This window comes from Podarcis liolepis (assembly GCF_965112155.1).
Source record: "Podarcis liolepis genome assembly, chromosome: 16".
NCBI classification, from domain to species: Eukaryota; Metazoa; Chordata; class Lepidosauria; order Squamata; family Lacertidae; genus Podarcis; species Podarcis liolepis.
Genome location: NC_139567.1, coordinates 22125727 through 22151554, shown reverse-complemented (window position 1 = coordinate 22151554; position 25828 = coordinate 22125727). Strand labels below are relative to the sequence as shown.

The window sequence follows — 25828 nt, the reverse complement described above, 5'->3', positions numbered from 1 at the left end:
TGTTTCTTGAAGCCACTGCTGGGGGGTGTTGTATGGGGCCCCTGCTTTAGATCTCCAAAATGCAGCTGTCTCATACAGGGATCGAACCTGGAACCTTGGCAATATCAGCACTGTGCTTTAACCAACTGAGCTATCCAGGTTGAGCTTGCTCACAATGATTTACAATTAGGTGGGTGGGTTCTAGTGCATCTTTCCCCTGACCTGAAGGTGGGCAGAGCTTCATCTGTTGAATTGATGCTAGCCAGGTTGTTGCTATTAAAGGCAATGGAGCTTTACAAGAAAAGGGGCAACTCATTAGAATTGACTAGCTAATTCATTGACTGTAGCTATTACTTGCCAGATCCCAGCAACCCGTGATTTACTTGTCAGAAGATGTGGTGATGATGTGGGCCTTTCCAACAGAGGCATTCCCCTCCCTTTGGTTAAGTCCAGCTTTCTGTACGCCTCTGAAAGATATAGTGCTTTGGAGCACTGCCACAGGCTATTGTAGTCTCTCTCAATTTTAACAGCGAGAAAAGTAAAGCTTTTAAACCTTCAATTAACCGGACTCCTGCATTAACAGAAATGAGCTGTGTTACTACGTGAGCTCCCTCCTGCCAGGAAGACGTGGTAGCAGTCTCCAGAGACACAAGAGGAAAAAGGGAGGTGCGAGAAGGACTCTTGCTTCTGCTGCAGAAACACAAATGTTTCTCAGAAGATCCACGGGAAACAGGAGCAGCTTCAGAGCATCTGCCCTTTCCCCAGTTGTCCTTGTAGCAACAGCTCCAGTGAATGGCTTCTTTCAAAACACTCTTCTCATATTTGCACCCAACAATGTATTGGTATGCAGCTATTAGCTTCCAGGCACACTAATCATCTCCTTACAGTTAAGGTGTTTTGGTCTGTATCTATAGATATGTGAAATTATCATCCTGTGCCCAGGCAATCTGGATGTGCTGTGATCCTCAGATGAAGGGCAATAAAATAAATTCTGCATTTCTTCAATACTGGTGGTGGTGGTGATGATGATGATTTATTTATACCCTGTCCATCTGGCTGGGTTTCCCCAGCCACTCTGGGCGGCTTCCAACTGAATATTAAAAACAATACAGCATCAGACATTAAAAGCTTCCCTAAACAGGGCCACCTTCAGTTGTCTTTTAAAAGTAAAATAGTTGTTTATTGCCTTGACATCTGCTGGGAGGGCGTTCCACAAGGCAGGCGCCACTACCGAGAAGGCCCTCTGCCTGGTTCCCTGTAACCTCACTTCTCGCAGCGAGGGAACCACCAGAAGGCCCTCAATGCTAGACCTCAGTGTCCGGGCTGGATGATGGGGGTGGCGATGGGACAGTATCCTCCACGGTACCCTCGGGCAGCAGGCAAGCACAGGAGATGAGGGTCCTAGGAAGGTGTCTCATCATGTTAAGTCAGACCACTGCTCCATTAAGCTTGGTACTGTCTCCACTGGCTGGCAGCAGCTCTCCAGGATTTCAAACCAGGTACGATCCTAGCTCTGCTTGGAAATACTGGGGCTTGCATGTGGAACCTTAAGCATGCAACACAGGTGGTCTACCAACATGCTATGGTCCTCCCCCTGCAAGCCACCTTAGCATCTGCCATCCAAGGTGGCTGCCTAACTATGGCTAATGGTAGGGCTGGCTCTGCTTACCTGGCTTGGAGTAAGTCCCTCTTGGAATTGCTATGAACAGTGGGGTACAAATGTTTTAAATTATTTTATTTTAATTTGGAAAACAAGCAAATGCACTGTAGAACTTACAGCATGCTACTGAGATGAAAAAAGGGGTAGAAATGTTTTAAATTATTATTATTTTTAATTTTGAAAACAAACAAATGCACTGTAGAACTCACAGCATGCTACTGAGATAAAAAAAGGAGACAACATTCAAGATGGCCTCTCCTTTCCATCTATGTATATTGGGCTACTCCCCCTGCCTCACATGAGACCTATAGAGACCTGAATTTCTGGAATAAAGCCTTTGGGAATAATCAAGGGCAGGAATCTGAGTACTGTGTCTGAGAGTGGGAGCCCAGATAGCATGCAAGTTTCCCCACTCCCTCCCATGTCTCAAAAGGAAATGGAAAGGCACCTATTTTGGTAATCTGCACACCTATTTAAAAACACATTGCCAGCAAATTGCCCTCTCTTACTTCAGTGAGGCTTCGGTAGAGAAGGCAAATGGAGAAACATGGGCCAGGATAATGCATATGTGTGAATTGATACCTAACTGTATACAAGCTGCAGCAATGGCCTTTTGGAATCTTTCTTCTCTGCCTGCCCACCAATGTTCATGGCGATTTCTTGCTAGCATATCCAAATGGCATGCTTTTATAGGCAGGAACAGATTTGAGGGAATAATTGTGGTGCAGTGAAGTACATAATAGGCATTGTAAACCATTCTCTCTCATTCCCCCGCCCACCTCCTACTGCCTAATTATGTGTATTTCTTGGAGTGGCGCTAGCAAGCTTGGATGAATTAGAAGGACCAAAGACACACACCTTTTTAGGGAAATGCCTTCATGGTTTCCACTGCAGGGAAGGGAGCAAAAAGGAAAGATCATTCAGCTTTTGCAGCAAGAAAAGCCAATGTGGTGGACTCCAGATTTTGTTAGACCAAGACTCTCTGTCCTTGGAGATTTTTAAGCAGAGGCTGGATGGCCATCTGTCATGGATGCTTTAGCTGAGATCCCTGCATTGCAGGAGGGTGGACTAGATGTCCCTTTGGGTCCCTTCCAACTCTAAGATTCTATGATTCTGTGACTCCTATCAGCTTTGCTTACCCTAGCCAATGTCAGGGATGATGGAAATTGTAGCTCTGTGGGTTAAACCACAGAGCCTAGGGCTTGCCGATCAGAAGGTTGGTGGTTCAAATCCCCGTGACGGGGTGAGCTCCCATTGCTCGGTCCCTGCTCCTGCCAACCTAGCAGTTCGAAAGCACATCAAAAGTGCAAGTAGATAAATAGGTACCGCTCCGGCAGGAAGGTAAATGCGCTGCTCTGGTTTGCCAGAAGCAGCTTAGTCATGCTGGGCACATGACCCGGAAGCTGTACGCCGGCTCCCTCGGCCAATAAAGCGAGATGAGCGCCGCAACCCCAGAGTCGTCCACAACTGGACCTAATGGTCAGGGGTCTCTTTACCTTAATGTCTGATGAGCCCCGTGTTTACTGTCCCTCTTTTACAGAAGACAGAGATGTAAATCGTGGCAAAAATAGGCACGTCTGGGACGGTACAAAGCACTGCTGTAAGCTTGTACACTTTTCTTTTTCATGATTATGAAAGGAGATGGGGGGGGGGCTTTTAATCTCCCAAACCAGCACTAGAACTCAGCTCTGTTTGGGGCCCTTGCTAGCTGCTCTGGATGTTAACACAGCTCATTATTTCTAGTGTTGTGATATTTAACAGATTAATCAATTGGACTTTTTTTAAAGTACACCTAAAGAAATCAGACAGATTTTATTGTTCCCTCTATTTCTAAAGTTCAGAGGTGAGTGTTGTTGCATATTTAGCCATGGTATCAGCATGCTCTGAAAAACCCTGAGGGTTGCAGAAATACAGCCAATCTAATAAAATAACAGGAAAACAAATCTGAAAGGGTGTTGGAAAGTTAAGGGGCAACTCAGCTTGCTTGGATGGGTCTGTGTTTGGGTTAAGACAGGTAAAGTGGAACACCTTCAGCTTTCTGAACAGTCTCTTTCCCCTACTCTAACATTGCTCCCTATTTCTTTGTACAAAGATATTAAAAGCTCACTTCACAATGAAAACAGCAGAATACAGTGTCCCCTCCTTACATGCTAGCTTTCTGCCTGCAGGGCTATTGTGGAGAAGAGAGCAAAGAGTTGTTGGTTGCCACTCCAGAAAACAAGACTAGGTCTAACAGTCTTAAGCTACAGAAGGGTAAATTTCAGAAACAAAGCAATATAAATAATTGGGACAATGACATTAACTAAGTAGAGGGATGTCAGGTTCTCCCTTGCTGGAGGCCTCCTCCCTCCTCTTCCTCTTCCCTCAATTCTCTTCCAGCACCAACATGGGCAAGAGCATGGGTAGGCAAACTAAGGCCTGGTGGCGAGATCCGGCCCAATTGCCTTCTCAATTCGGCCCGCGGACGGTCTGGGAATCAGTGTTTTTACATGAGTAGAATGTGTCCTTTTATTTAAAATGCATCACTGGGTTATTTGTGGGGCCTGCCTGGTGTTTTTACATGAGTAGAATGTGTGCTTTTATTTAATAAGCATCTCTGGGTTATTTGTGGAGCCTGCCTGGTGTTTTTACATGAGTAGAATGTGTGCTTTTATTTAAAATGCATATCTGGGTTATTTGTAGAGCCTGCCTGATGTTTTTACAGTGGTGCCTCGCAAGACGAAAATAATCCGTTCCACGAGTCTCTTCGTCTAGCGGTTTTTTCGTCTTGCGAAGCAACCCTATTAGCGGCTTAGCGGATTAGCGCTATTAGCGGTTTAGCGGATTAGCGTCTATTAAAGGCTTAGCGGCTTAGCGGCTAAAAGGCTATTAGCGGCTTAGCGGCTTAGAAAAAGGGGGGAAGCGGGGGGGGGGAACGGAACACTCGCAAGATGTTTTCGTCTTGCGAAGCAAGCCCATAGGGAAATTCATCTTGCGAAGCAGCTCAAAAACGGAAAACCCTTTCGTCTAGCGGGTTTTCCGTCTTGTGAGGCATTCGTCTTGCGGGGCACCACTGTACATGAGTAGAATGTGTCCTTTTATTTAAAATGCATTTCTGGGTTATTTGTGGGGCCAGCCTGGTGTTTTTACATGAGTAGAATGTGTCCTTTTATTTAAAATGCATCTCTGGGTTATTTATGGGGCATAGGGATTCCCCCCCCCCAAAAAAAATATAGTCTGGCCCCCCACAAGGTCTGAGGGATAGTGGACCGGCCCCCTGCTGAAAAGGTTGGCTGACCCCTGGGCAAGAAGCTGGCGTTGTGGCTCAAGCTGCCCATGAGAGCTGACCATCTATCCCTGGCCTCTGTTCCGTCAACTTGAATTGAGGCGAACAGTGGGACCAGGGTGGTGAGGGAGGCAGGAAGCCAAACGCAAGGAACCCCCCTCCACAAAGTGGGAGAGGATTTGGTGTCATGAGAGTGTGTGTGCCCCCCCCAATCCCCACCCTGTCCTGTATTTTGCTCAACCAAAGGTGACAACCCTATTTTCCTATCAGTGCAAGAGGCTCCTATCCACTGTAGGGCTGTATGTATAGGGAGTGCTTTTAGATTTGTGCGACTGTGGGACTCTCGTGCCTACAACCTGAAGTTGTACAGTCTAGGAACAATTTACCACCTCTGCACAGGGGGGTGGGGAAGGAGAGAACAAGGTGATTAAACTTTAACATCTCCCACCTACAGCACCTACAGCCAAGAAATTGATACGGAGCTATTAAGGGACTACCTAAAATCACAGAGGAAATCAGCAGTCTAGGCTCCAGGCTTTTAACACAGTTTGAAGATCCATAAGAGTCCAGGCAGAGTCTCTCTCTCTCTCTCTCTCTCTCTCTCTCTCTCTCTCTCTCTCTCTCTCACACACACACACACACACACACACACAAAACTTACTTTGTTCAGATGGCTGGCTGCAATGTATCTCTCCCCCCCCCCCTCCAGCTGACATCTGTACAAATCTTTCTGATTTTGGTGCTGGCGGCCTTGTAATTACTCTCATCAAAAGATGTTTACTTCTGTCTGCCTCGTTTATGTAATGAGAAGAAATAAAAACTGTCATTTTTAAAAGCCTCTTTGAAATGCACACAAGAAATTGGAAGTGCGTGTGTGTGTGAACAAATGTACAGAGAAACAAAGCAAAAACAGTTTACAAAAAGGCATTTTACAGCTCTGTGGAAGCACAAAATTTGGGTGGGATGCAGAGTTCGGCATCAGCTTTCAATGTATTAAGTGCGAAAAAGGGTTTTGAAGTGGGGGTGCAACCTGAAGTAAAATATCAGAAGCTGGAGAATTTAACAGGCACAAAGAAAAACTTGCACAAATGTTGTTGTTGTTGTTTGGGGGGGCTATTTTACTGCCCTAAACAAAAATCTGATTTAAAGTGAAAGCTCCCCAAACAAATCCATGCATGTGATGCCTTTTAAGTCTGCTTTCTCGTATCAGGGTTGTTGTTGTTTTTTTTTTGGGGGGGAGAATGTGAGATTCCCCCTTCTAAAAACATTTTCATTTGACTGGAACAAAAAAATCACCCCAAAATGGCAAAAATATTTTATGTCCAGAGCTCTTATTCATTTTTAGAAAGAAAACTCTATTCAGGTCCTTCTATCTGCTTCCCTAGACAAACTTCAATTGGGATAGATTTTTTTATTTGTTTACTTTAAGATGCTACCTTGGTTGGGACAAATAAACAACCTAAAATGGCAGAACCAATACAGTGGTACCTCGGGTTACATACGCTTCAGGTTACAGACTACGCTAACCCAGAAATAGTACCTCGGGTTAAGAACTTTGCTTCAGGATGAGAACAGAAATCGTGCTCCAGCGGCAAGGCGGCAGCGGGAGGCCCCATTAGCTAAAGTGGTGCTTCAGGTTAAGAACAGTTTCAGGTTAAGAACGAACCTCCGGAATGAATTAAGTACTTAACCCAAGGTACCATTGTAAATCTATCGAGATAGTGGATGTCCTGGGTGCTTTTTGTTTGCAGAAAGCAAGCTGTAAACAGTAGCTGGCTGAAACTGGGGTACACTGTGCAGTTGATGATGCTCTAGAATAGATGGACTATAGATGGTTGCTGGGGTCAGCAACCAAGCAGCCCCCGGGATCATTTGACCGGCCCCCGAGCTGCCCCCGAACCAAGCTGCATGCTCGGTAAGTCCCCACACGCTGCACTAAACCAGTGCAGCACCGGGACACACTTCCGCGGTGCCAGAAATCAAGTCTGCGCATGTGCAGATGCCGGGAATGGCACCTGCACAGACACAGACACCAGAAATCATACACGCGCAATGCGGCCCAAAGAGGGATCTCCGCTGGAGTGAACCAGCTCAGACGAGGTAAACCTTGCCGACCCCTAGACAATGCTATCAGTTTAAAAGATAAAGGCAAAGGGACCCCTGACCATTAGGTCTAGTCGTGACCGACTCTGGGGTTGTGACGTTCATCTCGCTTTATTGGCTGAGGGAGCCAGCGTACAGCTTCTGGGTCATGTGGCCAGCATGACTAAGCTGCTTCTGGCAAACCAGAGCAGTGCACGGAAACGCTGTTTACTTTCCTGCCGGAGTAGTACCTATTTATCTACTTGTACTTTGATGTGCTTTCAAACTGCTAGGTTGGCAGGAGCAGGGACTGAGCAACGGGAGCTCACCCCGTCGCGGGGATCCGAACCGCCGACCTTCTGATCAGCAAGTCCTAGGCTCTGTGGTTTAACCCACAGCGACACCCGCGTCTACTTCTGTATAAATTGTGCCATGAAATGTTCACTTGCAATAGGATTTTGTCCAAGATGGTTTATGAATATTTCCATTGTGCTGGAGACAAGCATTATTTGGTGCCTATAACTCTTTGTCCATTCCTCATGTTCAGCAGGAGCTGAATTATGCAGTAGGCAAGAATTAGTATAATTTATACTGCTTGCAGCCTTGAGTTAGTTAGCCTGATACAGTTTTCACACACAACCCAATTTGTTGAAATGCAGAGGAGAACCTTAACCTTTCCATAGAATTGTAGAGTTGGAAGGGACCACAAGGGCCATCTATTCCAACCCCCTGCAATGGAGGAATTTTTCACCCAACCTGGGGCTCAAACCCACAATCCTGAGATTATGAGTCTCATGCTCAACCAGCTGAGCTATTCAGCTGTTCTTGAAAACTGGAGCATTTTCATGTGCAGCATACAATTTAGGATTACTACAATTTTATTTAAATAGTGGCATCAGTGTACTTAGCACTTTTCAAAGTACAAGAGCACAGGTCCCTGCCCAGAGGAGCCTCCAATCTAAAATTTGGCGCAGGGGGAACAAGAGATGAAGGGGCAAACAGGGAAAGAATGTGCAGCTGTTTGGGCTGCATGTGCTTCATTTGAGTTATAGGCAGGGATGAAGGGATCTGACACTTCTGCTTCTCCCAGTTTCTCATTTTTCCAAACTTAAATTAAGTTGTTCACATTTCTGAAGCACTGTGCAATTAATAATAATAATAAATCCTCATGAAAATTCATCAACTTTTTTAGTGCTAATTACTCATAATGTAAAGACATTTTTGTATGCATGTAGTTTTGACAAATAGACAACGCTTTTGGCAAGCAAATTATATGCTAGTGAAAGGAAAGATACTGCCCATCTTTCTTAGCACTGACCCAAGAAACACCCTCAGATATGAATTATCTGATAGCCATCCCAACAGCTGACAGTAATGTAGATTTGCACCCTGCTCCAGGGAGACCTGCTTAACTTCCTTGTTGATATTTGCTTAAAACATTGATGAGGTGGTGGAGAGGAGAAATACTTTATACTGAATAAACTGCAGGCATCTGGAAACAAACAAACCAGCAAAAAAAGAGAAACCATTGGAGAGGTTTTAGGAGTGTTTTATATATCTGAAAGCATGGCTGATGATTTGCAGCTGTAAAAATCCCAGCTGCTTGGGGCTGGAGGGGAGGAGAGCTAAACAGAAGCTCTTGGGCTGGAAGAGAGGGAGACAGACTGTTTATTGCTTCGTTTTAATGATGCAGTACAAGAGGCCAACGACAAAGCCCGGCTCCATTAGGTACAGGTCAGGAGTAGGACCAGGCATGGTATTTCACAGGTCTCCAAAAAGGGACTCTCTGGGCATTTCAAGATCATTTGGAAATGGAAGAGGTAAGAACTTCAAAACTGGCCTTGTGCCCATTTGCTGGCTTATTTTAACACTTGATTTCTCCATGGCTCAGAAATGCTACAATGGTAATTGCGTAGTGGTTCAGTTGTGGGGGCAGTGGGTATAGGGATGTGTATAGATGCTCGGAGAGGATATATTAGATATTACCCTTCCTTCCCCACGTTTGTGAGTTCAGCAGAGTGCAGTTTAAAAGGCAAGCTAGTTTTAGCCTTTTAGTGTAAGTAATCCAGGATGAATTAAGGCAGAGTGGCTTCTCCTGGCTTTTCCCCCTTTCCTCCATGCAATCTTGTAAAAGGTAAAAATAACATTTACTCACTCAGAATACTTGCTGAAAAGTAACAGGTGCAGCAACTTTGTTCAGGCAGGCTTAAAATGGCAAACCAGTTACAAAGGCATACTCAAGTCTAGCTTAAAATGTAGCCTGAGTTTGGAGCTCAGACATGCAGGTGTTCTCACATTGCTGGAATGAGGTCAAATGTCAAAGAGGAAGAGCTCAGCCAGGTGATGCGATTAGATGTATGGATAGAGGACAGGACACAGTGGGAATGGCTCTCAAGAGTTCTCTCTAGCAAATTTAACAAGAAAGCTCTTTGGGCTTCAGCTCCTATCATGTGCTTATCTAGCAAACACACATTGTTGGTTTGACTGCATTGCAAATATCTCACAGTGGGTGGGTGGGTCAAAGGCCCATTAGTATTTCTGCAGCAGCGTGGAAAGGGAAGCTTTTGAGCCACTGGGAAGTCTTCTCACCTTTTGTGCGGATTGGCACTTAGGATCACTCTGCAGAAAGCTTGTGAGAAGAACACAGAGATGGAGTTGTTCTGTGTGCTCCAAAACCAAGCATTTAAGAACACTGAAAACACAAGGTCCTTCAGTTTCAAGAGAACCGTGTGCAAGTTTTGTTACGTACAATTGTAACTTCACAGACAGCGCAACTGTGCTGTTGGAGGGTGCCGGTTCCAGAGCAAAAATGGGTCTGGACCAGTGAGTCTGAAGGACCAGAGAAGCTTGCCAACAGGAAAACTCTTGGTAGTTCCACCACCCTCAAGAGTTTGGGGTGGTGGTGATCCAGGAGACTGCATTCCATGTGGCAGTTCTTACAATGTGGAATTCCCTTTTCACAGAGGTGTGTCTGGCACCTTGATTATATAGGATCATCTCCTACACCTATTCAGATTTCACGCTGAAATCATTAGGCACGCCTAACCTAGGTCCACCAGTTTCAACAGCTCAACTCTGAGCAGACGTTAGATACAACCCACACTTTTCATTGTATTCTGAAGATACACCTCTGTACCTGGGCCATCTGTAGTGGAAACACATGTTTTCAAGATCTACCATATCCCTGAAAAGGCAATTTGTTTTACACTGCTTCTAATATTGAATTTTAAGTCTCTGTAAATCATCCTGGGACCTTACGGTGAAGGGCAGGGTAAGAAACCAAATAAATGAATAAATTAATAATAACTGAGTAACTCAATAAGTATTTATCAGTCTCCTCTGTTTTCCATCCACTGCTGAAGCCTCAAGTCTGCCAACATCAAAATGAAGAGTTGTGGATGCCTCCCCTCCCTCTATTCTTTATTCATTTGGACAGTTTGTATAACTATTTATTAGCATTTAAAAAATTTAGGACACTCAAAGCTGGATCTGTTTCTTCAATGAGGCATCCACTTACCTAAACAAATAACTGAAAAATGAAAACATAATAAAAAGAGAAAAGAAAAATCAACTCAGAGCAGCTTGCTCTATCCCCTGTCAAGCACCAGCCTGCATTTACTGCTGAGTAACTATCATTAATATTTAAGGAAAGTCATTTGTCATTCTGGGGAACTGCAGACAGGCCCTCAACATTTTAAAAAATGCTGTCAATTTCTTTATAAAGTTGGAAGCATGTGGTTTCACCGGCAGCAAGACTGGCCCAGAAAACTCACTAGCTGCCATGAATGACAGCTATCTTGAAATTATCTGCTTCTAAGGCAATGTAACAAGTTACTGGACCTTTCCAGTGTCCCCTTATACTAAGGACAAAATCCAATAAAGCAATTCATTTTTCAGCAGCTCAAGCATGAGAAGATAGAGATATCTGTACTCCGCATAACACAAAATAATGCTGGGAACATGGGAAAACAGAGAAATATAGCTCCACACCTGTGCTCTTTAACTGCATTACAAATTACCAGTTTTGAAACTGATATAGCTGGGTCGGAGAATGTTACAAAGAATAGCTTTTGCATAGCTTTGAGAATACAAGTTGCCCTTTAAAAGGTACTGAGCATAAACTGTTTAGAATCCCAAGTATTATTCCAGCTGTCCAAATGCAATTTTCCCCTGCGGGTCTCGCTTCTCAGTTCACTGCCTTTTGAGTCTGTCATCTTTCACTTCTTCTATCTCCCAGCTTTCCTGCCCATCTAAGCTTCCTAACACGTGCATGATTTTCAGAACCAAGCTATCTTCCCCATTCCCTCCTACCCCTCTGCTCTTTAGTCCTTGTCCAAACTTCTCAAGTGTTTGCTTCTTCTTATGGAAGCTGCACCACCCAAAGTGTATCTGCAGGGCACAGACTCTTCGCTAGCCAATGCCCCACGGTCTGAGAACCAGCCAAGTTGAGTCTTAATAGAGAAAAAATACAAATCCATTTGAAGTATTCGATACTAGATAATCCATTAACTCCCCACCACCACATGTCCTCTTTCCTGAGCATCCAGGAAGGGGCCCTGAATAGGAAGCAAGGTCACCCTGTGCCATAGGAAGCAAGGTCACCCTGTGACAAGATCACCTCCAAATTAACGAGTTAAGCTTTTCTTCAAAGCAATCCTATCTTAGTTTATAGGAAGCCCGGCTTCAGGAAGACCCAGATGGCAGCATCTGCATCAGTTTATCTTAAGTAAAATGCCATTACAACTGTGTAGTCAGGAGAAAAATGCAGTGCACAATCTCCCAAGACAACAGAATCCCGAAAACGCATCGCTAGAAAAGCATAACTGAACTCCAATTAGCAATTACAATGCAAGTAAATAGCAGAGTTTTGTATGGATGTTGTGTGGCGGCTGGGAAATGCAGGAAGGTTTCAATTCCTTCAACAGTCCCAGAGATTTGGGTGTAGAGGCAAGCAATCCACAAAACAGAAATATATAAATCCATAGTTGGAGTGAAGAGAAGCTAGGCACAAAAACTTTAAACTACCATTTGTCAGGGGGGACAAGGCACAATGCCTGGCACAGATGCTGGCCATGAAACATGTGGCACTTTATTCAGTCAAATCTGAACTCAAGTCACGGAAGGGGAAGGGGGGGGGGACAATTAAATATGCAACAATAGCCAGAAGTGAAAAATTCAGAGCCAATAAAGACCCTATCCAGCTTTCTCCTCTGACATTTCAACTAGGGTTTTCATGCTCCCTTCTCAAAGCAAGAGATAATTGTGATTATTTTTCTGTGAATGTTTATTATTATTATTATTACTACTACTACTACTACTACTACTACTAGCAGTAGCAGTAGTAAACTATATTTTTAATGTTGTACACTGCCCCGGGATCTTTAGAAAAAGGATGATATATAAACTGAACGAATTTTACAGTTCACATACAGTTCAGCATGAACAGTTTTGTGCTGAAACTCTCCTAGTTTGAAGGATTACACTGAATCTCATGGAACTGGCAGAAGAGTCCTCTGTTTGCAGGGGAGGAGTGTTCTGTGCCTGAGAAGCAAAAGACAAGTCAGAAATGTTGCATTCTTTTGTGACTGTTGCGTGCTCTCTGTAAGCTGAGAATAGATCTGATAGCCTCAGATGTCAGAAAAGGGGGTTCTTTATCATGGAATTGCCAAATCAGTGCAGACTGACAAGATCACTGGTCCACCAGGCTATTAGTCTACTCCAGGAGTGTGAACTTGAATCTTCTGGATTTAACAAAATACCATAGTCAAATGTTTGGGTTCCTTTAAGCTTATTTACTGGCATTTGAATGCTTTAATTTTCTATTTCCCAGATTCCAAAAAAACAAACAAACCCAACAAAACCTCTTTTTTAAAATGAGCAATATTTTGTTCCAGAAACATACCACCTTATCAGCTAATTAATAAGAGCTATTTTACAAACATACAATACATCTGGATAATTAGAACAATAAATTCTTTTTTTTCTTAAACATTCAAACATGATCAGTTAAAAATACAAGGTATTAAGAGGATTTCTTTTTTTCTTTTTTGCATTTCAAATTCCAGATTGTTCCTGTGTTCCTTAAAAGTAAAACCGGTTAAAAGGAGTACATGATTGTATAGTGAACAAATAAAATACATTTTTAGTAGGAAGGAAGTTTCAAAACAACTCTTTTTTTGTTTTTTTATTCTTAAAGAGCAGTGTAGTGTTCTGGCTGCAGTATCCCTTTTGGAGACCATTGGCTTATCAGCTGGCATCTGGGGACGGAGGGAGGAGGAGGACTGAAGGATCTCTTTGAAATGGGGACAGCATGGGGTCAAGTCCATCCATCAGATGCAAGATGCACCAATATTCCAGATGAGAACACCACAAGGAGCAAACACCAACAACTTCCTCCACCTCAAAAAGAGCTTTCTATCAAGTTGGAACATTTATGCTTAGACAACCATGGAAGAGTCCCAGAAGCCAGGGCCACAGCTGTTCTCAAGCTTTGGTTGTCAAGAATCAAGGGTCCCTATTGCCCAGGAATTACCCCCGCCCACTCCCACTCCAGGAATTGGTCACACAAGTACTATATGCCTGATGTCTGCAAGTGCCACCTAGCAACCCCATTCCTTGCATGTTTAAATGGTAGGTTAACAGCAGGTGGCAGCGTCAAACTAGGCGACTGGGCCCAGGACTGCCATGCTAAAAACTCTGCACAGAAGACTCAGTATTCTTTCCTCCTCCCTTACTACAGCGTTTACACAGTGAGGTTTGATCTACACACCAAGCAGAATGAGGGGAGGATGAGGAAGCAGAGCCCTGGGATGTGAGTAGCCCTCCTGCTCCTTCCCAGGGATCAAAGGATTCTTTATCTATCCCATCGCTCACAAATCATTCTCAACTCTGGCAGAAAGTGTTTTAAAAAATGAATATGTGAATGTATCTTCTTGCTTTGGACTCACAGCTGTCCATGGAGGCGCAGGTCAATTCTGTATCCAGGGCAGCTGTCTACCAACTCCACCTGGTACACAGGCTGAGACCCTACCTGCCCGCGAACTGTCTCGCCAGAGTGGTGCATGCTCTAGTTATCTCCCGCTTGGACTACTGCAATGCGCTCTACGTGGGGCTACCTTTGAAAGTGACTCGGAAACTACAACTAATCCAGAAAGCGGCAGCTAGACTGGTGACTGGGGGCGGCCACCGAGACCACATAACACCGGTCTTCAAAGACCTACATTGGCTCCCAGTATGTTTCTGAGCACAATTCAAAGTGTTGGTGCTGACCTTTAAAGCCCTAAACGGCCTCGGCCCAGTATACCTGAAGGCGCGTCTCCACCCCCATCATTCTGCCCGGACGCTGAGGTCCAGTGCCGAGGGCCTTCTGGCAGTTCCCTCATTGTGAGAAGCAAAGCTACAGGGAACCAGGCAGAGGGCCTTCTCGGTAGTGGCGCCCACCCTGTGGAACGCCCTCCCATCAGATGTCAAAGCGATAAATAACTACCTGACATTCAGAAGACATCTTAAGGCAGCCCTGTTTAGGGAAGTTTTTAATGTATGATATTTTAGTGTATTTTTGGTTTCTATGGAAGCCGCCCAGAGTGGCTGGGGAAACCCAGCCAGATGGGCGGGGTACAAATAATAAATTATTATCATTATTATTGCTGAAGTCCAAGGCAAGAATACCATCTTGCTTGTCACAATGAGCGAAAAGACACAGTTTCAGTTTATATCTTTACAAATTATTAACTGCAAATTATTAAAAGCCAAATTATTAACTGCATTGTAATCATAGTGATTGCTTCCCAACTAAGAGAGCCAGTGTGGTGTAGTGGTTAAGAGCGGTAGACTTGTAATCTGGAGAACCAGGTTCATGTCTCCGCTCCTCCACATGCAGCTGCTGGGTGACCTTGGGGATAGTCACACTTCTTTGAAGTCTCTCAGCCCCACTCACTTCACAGAGTGTTTGTTGTGGGGGAGGAAGGGAAAGGAGAACGTTAGCCGCTTTGAGACTCCTTCGGGTAGTGATAAAGGGGGATATCAAATCCAAACTTATCATCATCATCATCATCTATATTGCTGCAGGCAAAGTCCCAGATTGGACCGGGGACCATATTTTACAATATTCCACCCACCTACAGTGCAAAGAAAGAATGGTCTGCAAGTTTTAAAAAATAAACTCAACAAGGTACAGGCATAGGTAGTGCCTCAGAGAAAACATTAAAAATATCAACACGGGGGGGGGGGGGGGGGAGAGAGAGAGAGAGAGAGAGAAAGAAACTGTCTACCAGGCCCTCAGATGTGGCAGTTAAGAGTTGATTTATCACAAGAATTGGAGTTAATGTTACCAAAAGCAGATAAAAGCAAAAGCACTGCAAACAGAGACGACTGCTTTGGCCCTTCTGTTTTTACTGGAAAATTTGAGTGGTATATAAAGAAATCCCAACTTTCATCTAAAGCTTTGCGCTGCTTGTGCTCTCAGACAGCCCAGAAGAAAGAAAATAAACCCAAAGAAAAGAAAGAACAGTCCAGTCTACCACTATTGGCATTCTATCAACTCATTCTGCTTCATGTGTAGACCAGGTCCAAATGACGCAAAAGCAGGCTGTGCAGGAAGTTGACATCTGGATCGAGGCCTTTGCCTTTTGAATCCCCCACCCCCTGCAATAATCTTCTTCTATAAATCCAGGTTAAACACAAAAAGTACAGTGGAGCCAACATAATGTTATCTTGTCCATGAAATATTCCATTATTTCTTTTTTCAGCCTGTGGTTTTGTTTTGTTTTTCATTTTGCAAGGGAGGAGGAAAGGAGAGAGAAAAGGCTGTTCCATACTACTGTCCAGTCTAAAGAAGGGAATGTTCACAGCCAGACATGAAGGACAGGAAAGGATTCTTTGGTTGGAATTTTTCATGGCTATTCTAGCACATTTAAAAAAGGGGGGGGGGACCACACACGCCCAAAACCAATGGGAATCCCCGCAAAGTGCATTTTAGTGTTGACCCTCTTCACAAAAATGGATCTGTGCCTGGGGTCTGTTGTACAGTAGACACGCTAGGGAGTTAAGACATCCCCAGTGATTTTAGGATACTGTGTTGGGAGCAATGGACAATCCCCATTTCTCACCACCTTCTCTTTCTTATAAGCTGAATAATGCCCTTAACAGGAGATTGCATAACATGGCATAAGAACAAGCCTGAAAAACACACAAAACCAAACACCACCAAAAGGACAGGAGCACAGTACTGTTTCACTTCCCGGGGTGGGGGTAAAGAGATGGTCACATCCTCTAAGGATGACTAAGAACTCTTCAGGCTTTGCCACAAAACCTGCATTCGCCTTGCATGCCCTCCTTTCTCAGGTTGATCCTCAGGAGATTTTGGCAACCTGACCCAGAGGCATATTGTAAAGATGCTGAAGCAATATCTTGCCAGACACCTCTGCAGGTCAAATCTATAGTGGAAGTGCTACAGCAGACAATGATCTTGGGACTCCTGCCACAGAATGCAGCGAAGAGACCGGCAACAACAATCTGCAGTGGAAATCTGAACTCTCCACTGCTCAAAAGCTACTCATGCTAGGGAGAGGTCCATGTTGTGAGCGTGATTTCTTGATCGTCCTAGACATGGGCTGTGGAAAGGGAATGTAAAAGTGTTGCTAGCATGATGTTACATAGCTAAGAGGTAAAAAAGAGGGGCTATTTAAAATCTGAAAAGGTCCATGTTTATCTTCCATACTCAGGCACACCTAGTTTTCCTAATGCCAAGAGGTGGCAAAATAGAAGTTTTACATGGAAAACAACGTGAAATTATAGAATCAAGCAGTTATGAAATGGGAACAAGCAGATCCACGAGGCACTCAGAACGGCACTGATAAAAGGAAGCTCATGCAGATATGGAAGGAGACCCTTTGGTTTTGGGGCACTTTCTGCCACTGACGAGGGATGGCAATCCGTACAACTTGCTTCTGGAAAATCTTATCTCCCCATCTTGACAGACATCAGTTCATGGTTTCAAAATGTTGGCGGTTGGAGGGAAGGGGAGGTTTTTAAAATTTGTCCTTGCACAGCCTGCCCATTTTTAGTACTACTATTCCTCCTGCTAAGGGAAGAAGAGGTTTGTGTTTCGCATGACTGGGAAACAACAAGCGTTTTGATTCTTTGCCATTATAGCTACAGGGAAAATGTGTCTCTGTGTTAATGGAGCAGGCAGTATGACCTTCACGCTGGAAGGAGGGGGAGAAAACAAAAGAAAAAGAAAAATTCTCCACACTTCGCAGCACATTCAACATGAGGAACACAAGTTACGGGGATTTCTAGAGTTCGGCACATTTAGATCTGAGTTGTTAAAAAAAAAAAAGGCCAGGATTTGGGAACCTGGTGCGGGGCAAAAAGAAAAAAAAAGACCAGCCACTTGCAATGAAAGGAAGAAGCTGCATCCTGAACGGTCTGTCTCATGGAGGTAGCACCCAGCCTTGTACCACTTCCGGTAACCAGTCTGGAATGTCCAGTGTTTTTACGTATGTGCTGTGAGCTTTCAATTTCCATTCTTAGACAGGGTTCAGTTTCAAAACACAAGGATGTCAGAATTCCTATTAGGAAAAATACTGCAGAGCTGCTCCCATGGAGGCTTCTGAGCTAACCAGTGTGATTTCAGAGCACTTTGGCACAAACAGTGCAAAAAACAAAACAAAACCCCACCACCCCAAACCAATCCCACTCTTCGTGCACATGCAATGGCCAACAAAGCACACCTCTGGGTGTCGAACATACCTGGGATTTTACTCAGGAGTACCTGTGGCTAACTCCAGTGGTAGAAGATGCTCAAACCAGGAGTGACTTAGCAGGCACATTCTTTGCCCCACCTCACTGCTTTCAAAGAGAATTCAAAGCCAAAGTAAAAATCCCAAGCCTTTCATCTCCTTGTCAAAGCACCAGGTGCCATTGCAAGGAGAGCCCAAAGGCTGCCAACCTTTCAAGTGCCTGGTTGTGTGCAGCATGGCATACCATCACTGCACAGGGGGCGGGGGACCATTGCAGGCGAAGCTCTTTTGAGCAGTGGACTGGTTGCTGGCAGAATCCAATCCAGTGAAAAGTCAAGACACGCTCTCACACACAAGCAGCCCTGAATGTGGGTCCAGGAGCATAGGGATGTTGGGGCCTAATAAAATACAAATTAAAGTGTGCTTTCAGTACATGGAATGAAGTCAAATAAATACATTGATTTTTTTTTTGTATATGTCTAAATACATTTTTATATATCCTACACCCAAAGCTTTATACATTTGGTTTCTTCTTTTTGTTCCTCTCTTTCCTCTTGTTTGGAATCAAAAAGAATTACTGGTAGCAAAGGAGGAGAAAAAAAATCACCACCTCTCCCTGACAAGCTAGTGCAGAGGCCTAAAAGGAAACCATCCTCCACCCCAACCCCCCCAGTTCCCACTCTGCTGCACTTGGATGGTCCACGGAAAGAGCCCTCATGCTGCAAGAGTCCAGGCAGAAGCCGACAGGTGCCAATGCGAGGCCGATGCTTCCATCCAACCTCCGAGAAGCTTGACTAACTTTTATCTAAAGAGAAAGAAAGAAAGAAGTAGAATGCAGTATTATAAAGTAGCAGCTAAGCACTATGGATCTTATGCACAAGTGTTTCTATCGCAGGTGCACAATCCATGCTCTGGTGCTTTAATGCATCTCTGCACTAAACAGTTATATGTGAGCCGAAGACAAAACACAAACAATTATTTCCATTTGTCTGCTCCCTGAGGCTGCAAGAAGAACATGAGGTGTTGAGATGGAAGATACATACACTGTATTAACTAACGCTAATGCAGGAGAGGGGTAAAAGTGCCTATAGAATTGTACGCTTCTTAAGAGATCTCATATCTACAAATAGGAGGCTACAAAAATGTCAGAAGAATGAACATATTACACTGGGTGGGGCAGGTCAGCTTGTAAATTATGACCATTGGAACATGGAAAAATAACTCTGAAATAAGCTATCAGCTTATCTTCTGTTGGGCCCTTAGAACTATCACGTTATCAGTGGACTGAGTGCTGAGCAGCAAGGGAGGGAGCACCTCCTATACCATACAATCCACTAAGAGAAAGGTGCACAATGCCAGCAAACCCGGGTATTGAATTAGAATGTTTTATAGCCAGCAACTTTTCCTGAAAATTCAGGAGCTGCAGTGAAAGCTCTAAAAACTTTTGCAAGAAAGATTAACAACTGTTGCCCCTTGTATTTCTGTTTAGAAGGTGCCCAGGGAATGGGGAAGGCATACCTGAGTGCTCATCTGTGGGGGCTGTTCCAGCCAGCCTTTGTTGAAGAAGAGTAGCATAGTTCTCCTCCACTTCCTGGAAGATACAACCCAACACACATTTGATCTGTGGCTCACTTGCAGACAGGCAATCAGATCAGACTCACTGAAACTGTGTCTGGCCAAGTTCTGGAACAGATTCAGTCCTCCATCACTGAGAACTCCAGTGATGAGAGAACCTCTCCTATTCTTTCAAGCTATTACTTGTTTTCTCTCCAGATATGGAAAAGGTCTTGCAGGTTTGGCAGCAGATGAAAACAGCAGCCCATCAAGGACAGAAGGGCAATGCTTCAGAAGTGAGCAATGCCATTTTTGCACCACAGGAACCCCACTCATCCCAATTTAGCATCTCTTTGGCATTGGCCTGTCTGCCTTCTGTATATCTTCCTGAAGCAACTCTCACACAATCATTACTGGGCTAGCAAAACTCTGCACTTTCTAGCATCCTGAATGTGAAAAGTCACTGAGCACATTTCCCAGATGGAGAAGAGACACAGGAAGACTCTCAAGTCAAATCCAATGTTGCATTTTCACATGTCAACCTCACGCTCCATGAAAATTCCTGTCTTATTCAGAAGGACCACATTCCTAGTAATCTGTGAGCAGAGTATCTCTGAGCCACAGTGCAAAGCTGACAAGGAAGGAAGTCTGACTTATAAATATGTGTACATCCTATGCCTATGCCCATGGCATCACTCACAGGAGCAATCATGTGCCTGGAAAAATGAAACATATTAATTGCTCCACCTTATCCATCTGTGGTGCAGCAGGAAGCCAAGCCTAAGTGTGATGAAGCAAAGGCTGAATTCCCTCATCACTGGACTCTATCTTGCAATGTTTTGTCTTTATTCAGGTTGGTGCCAGGATAAAAAACAGATTGTAGAGAATAAGCCCTTAAACCCTTATTTCATTTATTTCATAATATGTGTACACCGCTTGATTATTAAAAAAAATCAACACGATTTACAAAGAAACAAGTGCTTCATATTGGACTCGCACATGATGCACAATACTCTTTGGTTTCTTGGGACTGTTAAAAAGTTGCAAGAGCCATCCAGTTGGTTGTAAGGAACTGGCCTGCCTCTGACAGCACTGCCCTAGTCCTGGTTCCATCATGTAACAACCAGCCCTTCTTCCCAAGGTGCTGCATTGTCTTCACATCTTTCCCCCTACTTTGATTCCTGTACTTTCATTTCACTGTGGCCAAATCCTTAGCTTGCCAACTTTAGATCTAAAGTGTCCCTGTCTCTCTTTGAGCCTCTAAGATACAGAGAAGTTCTCACCTGAAACTGTGGCTTTTGACACACTCGTTTCAGTAAATGGAAACTGATCTTAGCCTCTAGATTTTCTGCTCCACCCCCTGCCTCCTTGCTGCCTGAGATTTTGAATGATACCTCACAATACTGGATCCTAAAATCACTCTTTCCCTTCATTCACATTCCCCACATGAAGCCTTCTCTTTCTCCAGGATTACCTTAAGGTTTTCATTTCTTTCCCTTTGAAAAACTCAACTGAACTGAACTGAACTCTCTTGGTCGTGGAACAAAACTCACCACCAATCTCAATTTGAAAAGCTACAGTGAAAATCAGTGAAGAAAATAAAACACATACAAATCCTCAGCATGCCTTGTTCCCCAGGAAGCCTTTTTGTTCCCAATTCCCCACTTTCTAAGCATGTTTTTAGAAAAAAGAAATGCAGCCAAATTTACACAAGAACATACTGTACCTTTAAGTGTTCAAGGTTGGCTTCTATCTTCTGGATGTAATGCATTATCAGGGCACAAGACTCCACAGAGAAGGGAGGCCTTAGTACACCTGAGCAGGATTCCTTAGCAGCTTCCCAGTGGGAGGCCATTAATTCCTCTGCAAATGCCAAGTTTCCTCCGTCTGTCCGGGTGTCTTGCAGAGATGGTGGTGGTTGGTGGGAAGAGTCCATTGTGCTGTTGCCTGCAGTGCACTGTAGAACCAGCGAGGTTACCTCCTCATCTGTGGAGCTCTCCTGTACTGTGCCATATCCGTCAAGGATCAAATAATTTCCTGTGAAGACAACATCTTAACACTAACGCTTCCAGATAAGAGCAGCTCATCTAAGATGGCAGCAACAATACTGTATGTGCCTGCCCCTAACACCAGTGCATGCCATGCAAGTATGCAATTGGTGTAGCCTTAGCAAAAAATGTCAAGATGCATTCAGTACGTGACTGGACTCAAACCTCTCTGGAGGTTCTTCTCCCTAATCTCAGGTGCTTTGGGTTAAACTGTGATGAAACAGGAATTCATGGTAAGAAAGCTACCCCATCTCTCCTGTGGCTCCTGACACGAACCTGGATTTGTGAATATGAACCCTCTGCAGAATTCTTCTGCCAAAGTCAGTATTTGCAGCCAAGAACACATCATTTTAAGTTTTGTGAAGGTACAAATTTCTTACAAATTTCTTCCATGGAACACTGCCCTTGAATGGTTGATGATGTAGGCCCCCTGCCCCCCCCCCAAAAAAAAGAATTGATGTACTGGGAGGTATCTTCCCACAGGGTTTTTAGGTTAAGGTTATATGCATTCTCACAACCAGTGAGATACAGTGGATGCACACATCTTCCTTCACAATGATATGTGCCATCAGAACTGACGTCTTAAGAGCTCTGCCCAAATTATAGCAATATTTCATTTCAGCCTTACACATCTGTGGCATTTATTCACCTGAGATCCGCAACTGCACCTCTTCTTCCTCCTTCCTTTCCGCCACTTCACCCTCTGATTGGTTCTCATCGCTGTGGGCTTCCCGAGCATCAAAAAAGTGCTCTCCACCATCCTCAGAACCTATCACTTCAGGCTCGGTGGTTGGGGTATCTGGGTTTGTGCTCAAGGGGTCCATTAACTGACTGCTGTTTGACACAGTGTCCCCTGGTTGCATGAATTCACTTGAAGTCCGATGACTGCAACAAGGTCCAAAATTATTTGTTCCCATGCCAGAGGGTGTCCTACTGGCCCCGGAAATGGATGTCTTGTCATTGTCCGAGTACTGTAGTCCTCTCTGGACACAACTTTCCACTTGGGTCCTCTGACAAATTGTCCTATGCCTGGCAATATGCTGCCAGCCTTCGGGAGACTCCTTCTCAGACATGCCCAGCTGCTCCATTAGCAATTTCTTCAATAAGCCCACTGAAAGGGAACATAAAATCATCACAGATCTTGCAGGTCATCTCCTGCGACTGAAATTAACCTGTGCACATAAATGATAATGTTAAAGACTGGTGCTCTTGAGAAGGCACGAACTCAGCAGCCAGCTCCTTTTCTCTTTTTAGAGAAGGTGAAAGATGTAAGACATGTCAGGAGACAATAATCTAAAGACTGGCATGTTATCTGAATGCAGCCATGTGCATCTCTATGTCAAGGCAACAGCTGCCAGCTCCTCCACAAATCTCATCCCATTTCCCAGCCTAGGTAGAGTGGTACTTTTCTGAGACACCTGGAGCACAGCAGCCATATCCCTTGCCTTTCATTTGTTCTCATGCTCTAGACCTGGTTTAATCAGAAAGCACATTTTGGTGGTTGAGCCTCACCTTCCTGACACCTCTCAAAGACATAAGGCATGGTTGAGTAGGCAAAAGATTTTATCAACTCATCATTTATCCCTGTGTGTGTATATCTTGACCAACTGGCAATCTAGGAAGTGGAGAAAATTACCTGGTGCTTTTAAAGAATACAAAGTTTTTTTAACAGGGAGCGCGCTCCCTGTGGAATGCCCTCCCTTCAGACGTCAAGGAGATAAAGAATTACACAACTTTTAGAAGAGATCTGAAGGCAGCCTAGTATCAGGTTTTTAACGCTTGATGTTTTCATTATGTTTTTAGACATGCTGTACGACAAACTGTATTAATATAATATAATATAATATAATATAATATAATATAATATAATATAATATAATATAATATAATATAATATAATATAATATAATATAATATAATATAATATAATATAATATAATAATAATTGATGTTGTTATGTTTATGTTATGTTATGTTATGTTGTTATGTTATGTTATGTTGTTATGTTATGTTATGTTATGTTGTTATGTTATGTTATGTTATGTTATGTTATGTTATGTTATGTTATGTTATGTTATGTTATGTTTTATGTTATATACACCACCAATTCACCAAACTAATGATGGTACCAAAGAACCACTTCATTTTAAAAGGTATTTTACAAAAACACACAACCAGCCAGCACCTAGCTCTTTTCTGCCATATTTGGCTCTCTCTCTCCCAAAATGGGTAGGTGATGCTCATTTAGCTCAAGAGACAATGGACAGCAGTTGAGTACCATCAAATCCACCATTCACTTACTCTTGGGCCCCACACATCCTCAGCTACTTACAATTTCTTAGTGCATCCAATGCCCATCGTTCTTCTGAACTTTGGAACAAGTGCTCTGGACTTGTGTGGCTGTAGTGCTCAGAGGACTCTTTGATCAGCAACTCTGCTGCTGGTTTTTCTCCAAACTGCCTGCCTGCCTCCAGGAGCTCCTCCTCTTCCAGCTTCTCAGACATTGTTGCTGAAGGAGACTGAACCTTCGCCATCAGAGGAGACTCCAGTCCCATATCTTTATCTAACAAACAAATCACCAAAATCAATGCAAACTCAAAACTGCTTAAAATACCTTATTTGAATTTCTATCTCTCTTAGCCTATAGCTTTAGGAAGGCTATAACAAAATACAGACATTGCTATTAAACATGCTAAATGCACGCATGGTTCTAGTCCTGGAGATGGGGACAGAAGACAGTAAAGTATAAATAGATACAGTACATTGGGCTATTAAGAGACACAAACCTGGAAGGAATAAATGGACCATGGCTCAAAGGTGACTTTTGTGCCATGTGCACATCTAACACTTGAAACACAATTCACAATAAAGAAAACCTTGGATTTGCCATAAACCATTAAAGATATAAAGGTAACTCACGCCACAGTGGTGGGACCCAGTACCAAGCATGTAACTTTTACCTGGACTCTGCATGCTGCTATCAGGAGTAGCTTGTTCTTCCTTTAATTTCTGCTGGTCTTCCTCCTCATGATCTTCCCTGCAAACCAAAGAGAGAAAACAAATCAACCACATAAAAAGTGGTATCACCATCCACAACTTCTTTCTTTCTTTCTTTCTTTCTTTCTTTCTTAACCTGCCCGGTTATAATGCATGGAGTTTGAAAAGCAATACTAAAACCAGAGTGTGTGTGCCTGTGTGTATGTACACAAGCAAACACACAACTTACTCGCATGGCCCAGACGGCGGAAATGGAATTACGCTTCTACCTCGTCCAACTTTCACTGTTCCTGCCATCCGTGCTATGAGGTCCTGCCACCTGTAGATAAGTAAAAAAAGAACTAGTGTAAAACATGATGCCCAAGAAAAAGAAGTGTGCAGAGTTTTAGCAAAACTGCTAACTGATTCTTCCTGCCCTTCTACCTCACATCTTTCTCATACACAGGGACAAGAGGTTTCAGTGCTGCTCACAACTCTTTCAACCTATCATTTCAGTTTGCCCCCGTCGGCCTAAATTTACCTTTGCCAGTTCCTTGCATACATTTCTTTCCTTCTCTTAGGGTTGGTGTGTGAGCAGAAGCAATAAATGACTGTTCAGTATGGAGAGAGGGAAAAACAGCTTAGAAACAAGAAGACTTGTCTCTGTGATGGCCAAGTAGCTAAGACTGCACAGGGTCTCCGTCACAATCACACAAACCCACGAAAGGAAATTCTTTATTCCTGGAGCATATGCTGCTTTGCTGTACATGTACTCAGTTGTCAAAAAGAAAAAAGTGGCTACTGGATGAGGGCTGAAGGGACCCAGAGTAGGGAGGGAAGCTGATGTGAGAAATCCCAGCAGCAGAGCACTGAAAAGGGGGAAATTGGTGATAAAGCACAGCATGTAGCTATTCTGGTTTCCCTAAATGTTTAAGGTACGCACAATGACAAAAAATGCATAAAAACTAACTGATCCTGCCACATCTATCAGTGGACACCCGAAACCAAACACCAAAGCCCTAAGAAATGTATAAATGCAGCAATGGGAGAAAAAGAAAGAAAGAAAGAAAGAAAGAAAGAAAGAAAGAAAGAAAGAAAGAAAGAAAGAGGGAGGTTAAGAGAAGTCAGGAAAGGCAACCCCTGGCAAAGGAGAAATAAGTTGTTCTGTCCCACCTTCAGCATCCCATTTACATTTTTTTAAAAAAATAATCTGCTAAGAAACTAACAACCACTGCTTCCATGCGGGCTAAAGAAAAGCTCCACAATCTGCAGTCTGCTTGGAAAATGTAAACTACTTCCAGCAATGTAAGATTTTACTGAGAAAAACTAGTCAGATTATTTGGCAACTGATGGATAAAGAGTTTATGCTGAACACCAGAAAACATTGCAACCTATTAAATACGCAGAGAATCACTGCAGAAACTATCCCCAAACATATACCTCTAACTCCTGCACTTAGAACTTAATAGCCCATTTGAGATTCCAAGTAGGTGAACAAAAACACACAGACAAAACTTGTCAG

The 25828-nt window shown here is 43.7% G+C and overlaps 1 protein-coding gene across 5 annotated transcripts in view; it reads right to left on the bottom strand.

Annotated features, from left to right (window-relative positions):
* Positions 1-13017: 13017 nt before the first annotated feature.
* The window catches only part of ARHGEF12 (Rho guanine nucleotide exchange factor 12), a 91470-nt gene continuing 78659 nt past the window's right edge, over positions 13018-25828 (bottom strand). For 4 of the 5 annotated variants that reach the window (XM_083480913.1, XM_083480915.1, XM_083480911.1 and 1 more), the window contains 8 exons: positions 24557-24646; positions 24291-24367; positions 23663-23893; positions 21980-22441; positions 21009-21319; positions 19247-19319; positions 14634-18533; positions 13018-13921 (listed from right to left, as the gene is read on the bottom strand). In XM_083480913.1, coding sequence (XP_083337039.1) covers positions 18523-18533; positions 19247-19319; positions 21009-21319; positions 21980-22441; positions 23663-23893; positions 24291-24367; positions 24557-24646 — 1255 coding nt within the window. In that variant the 3' untranslated portion in view covers positions 13018-13921; positions 14634-18522. Of the gene's footprint in view, positions 13936-14633; positions 18534-19246; positions 19320-21008; positions 21320-21979; positions 22442-23662; positions 23894-24290; positions 24368-24556; positions 24647-25828 lie in introns of all 5 variants that reach the window. The other variant, XM_083480912.1, reaches the window with a different exon arrangement.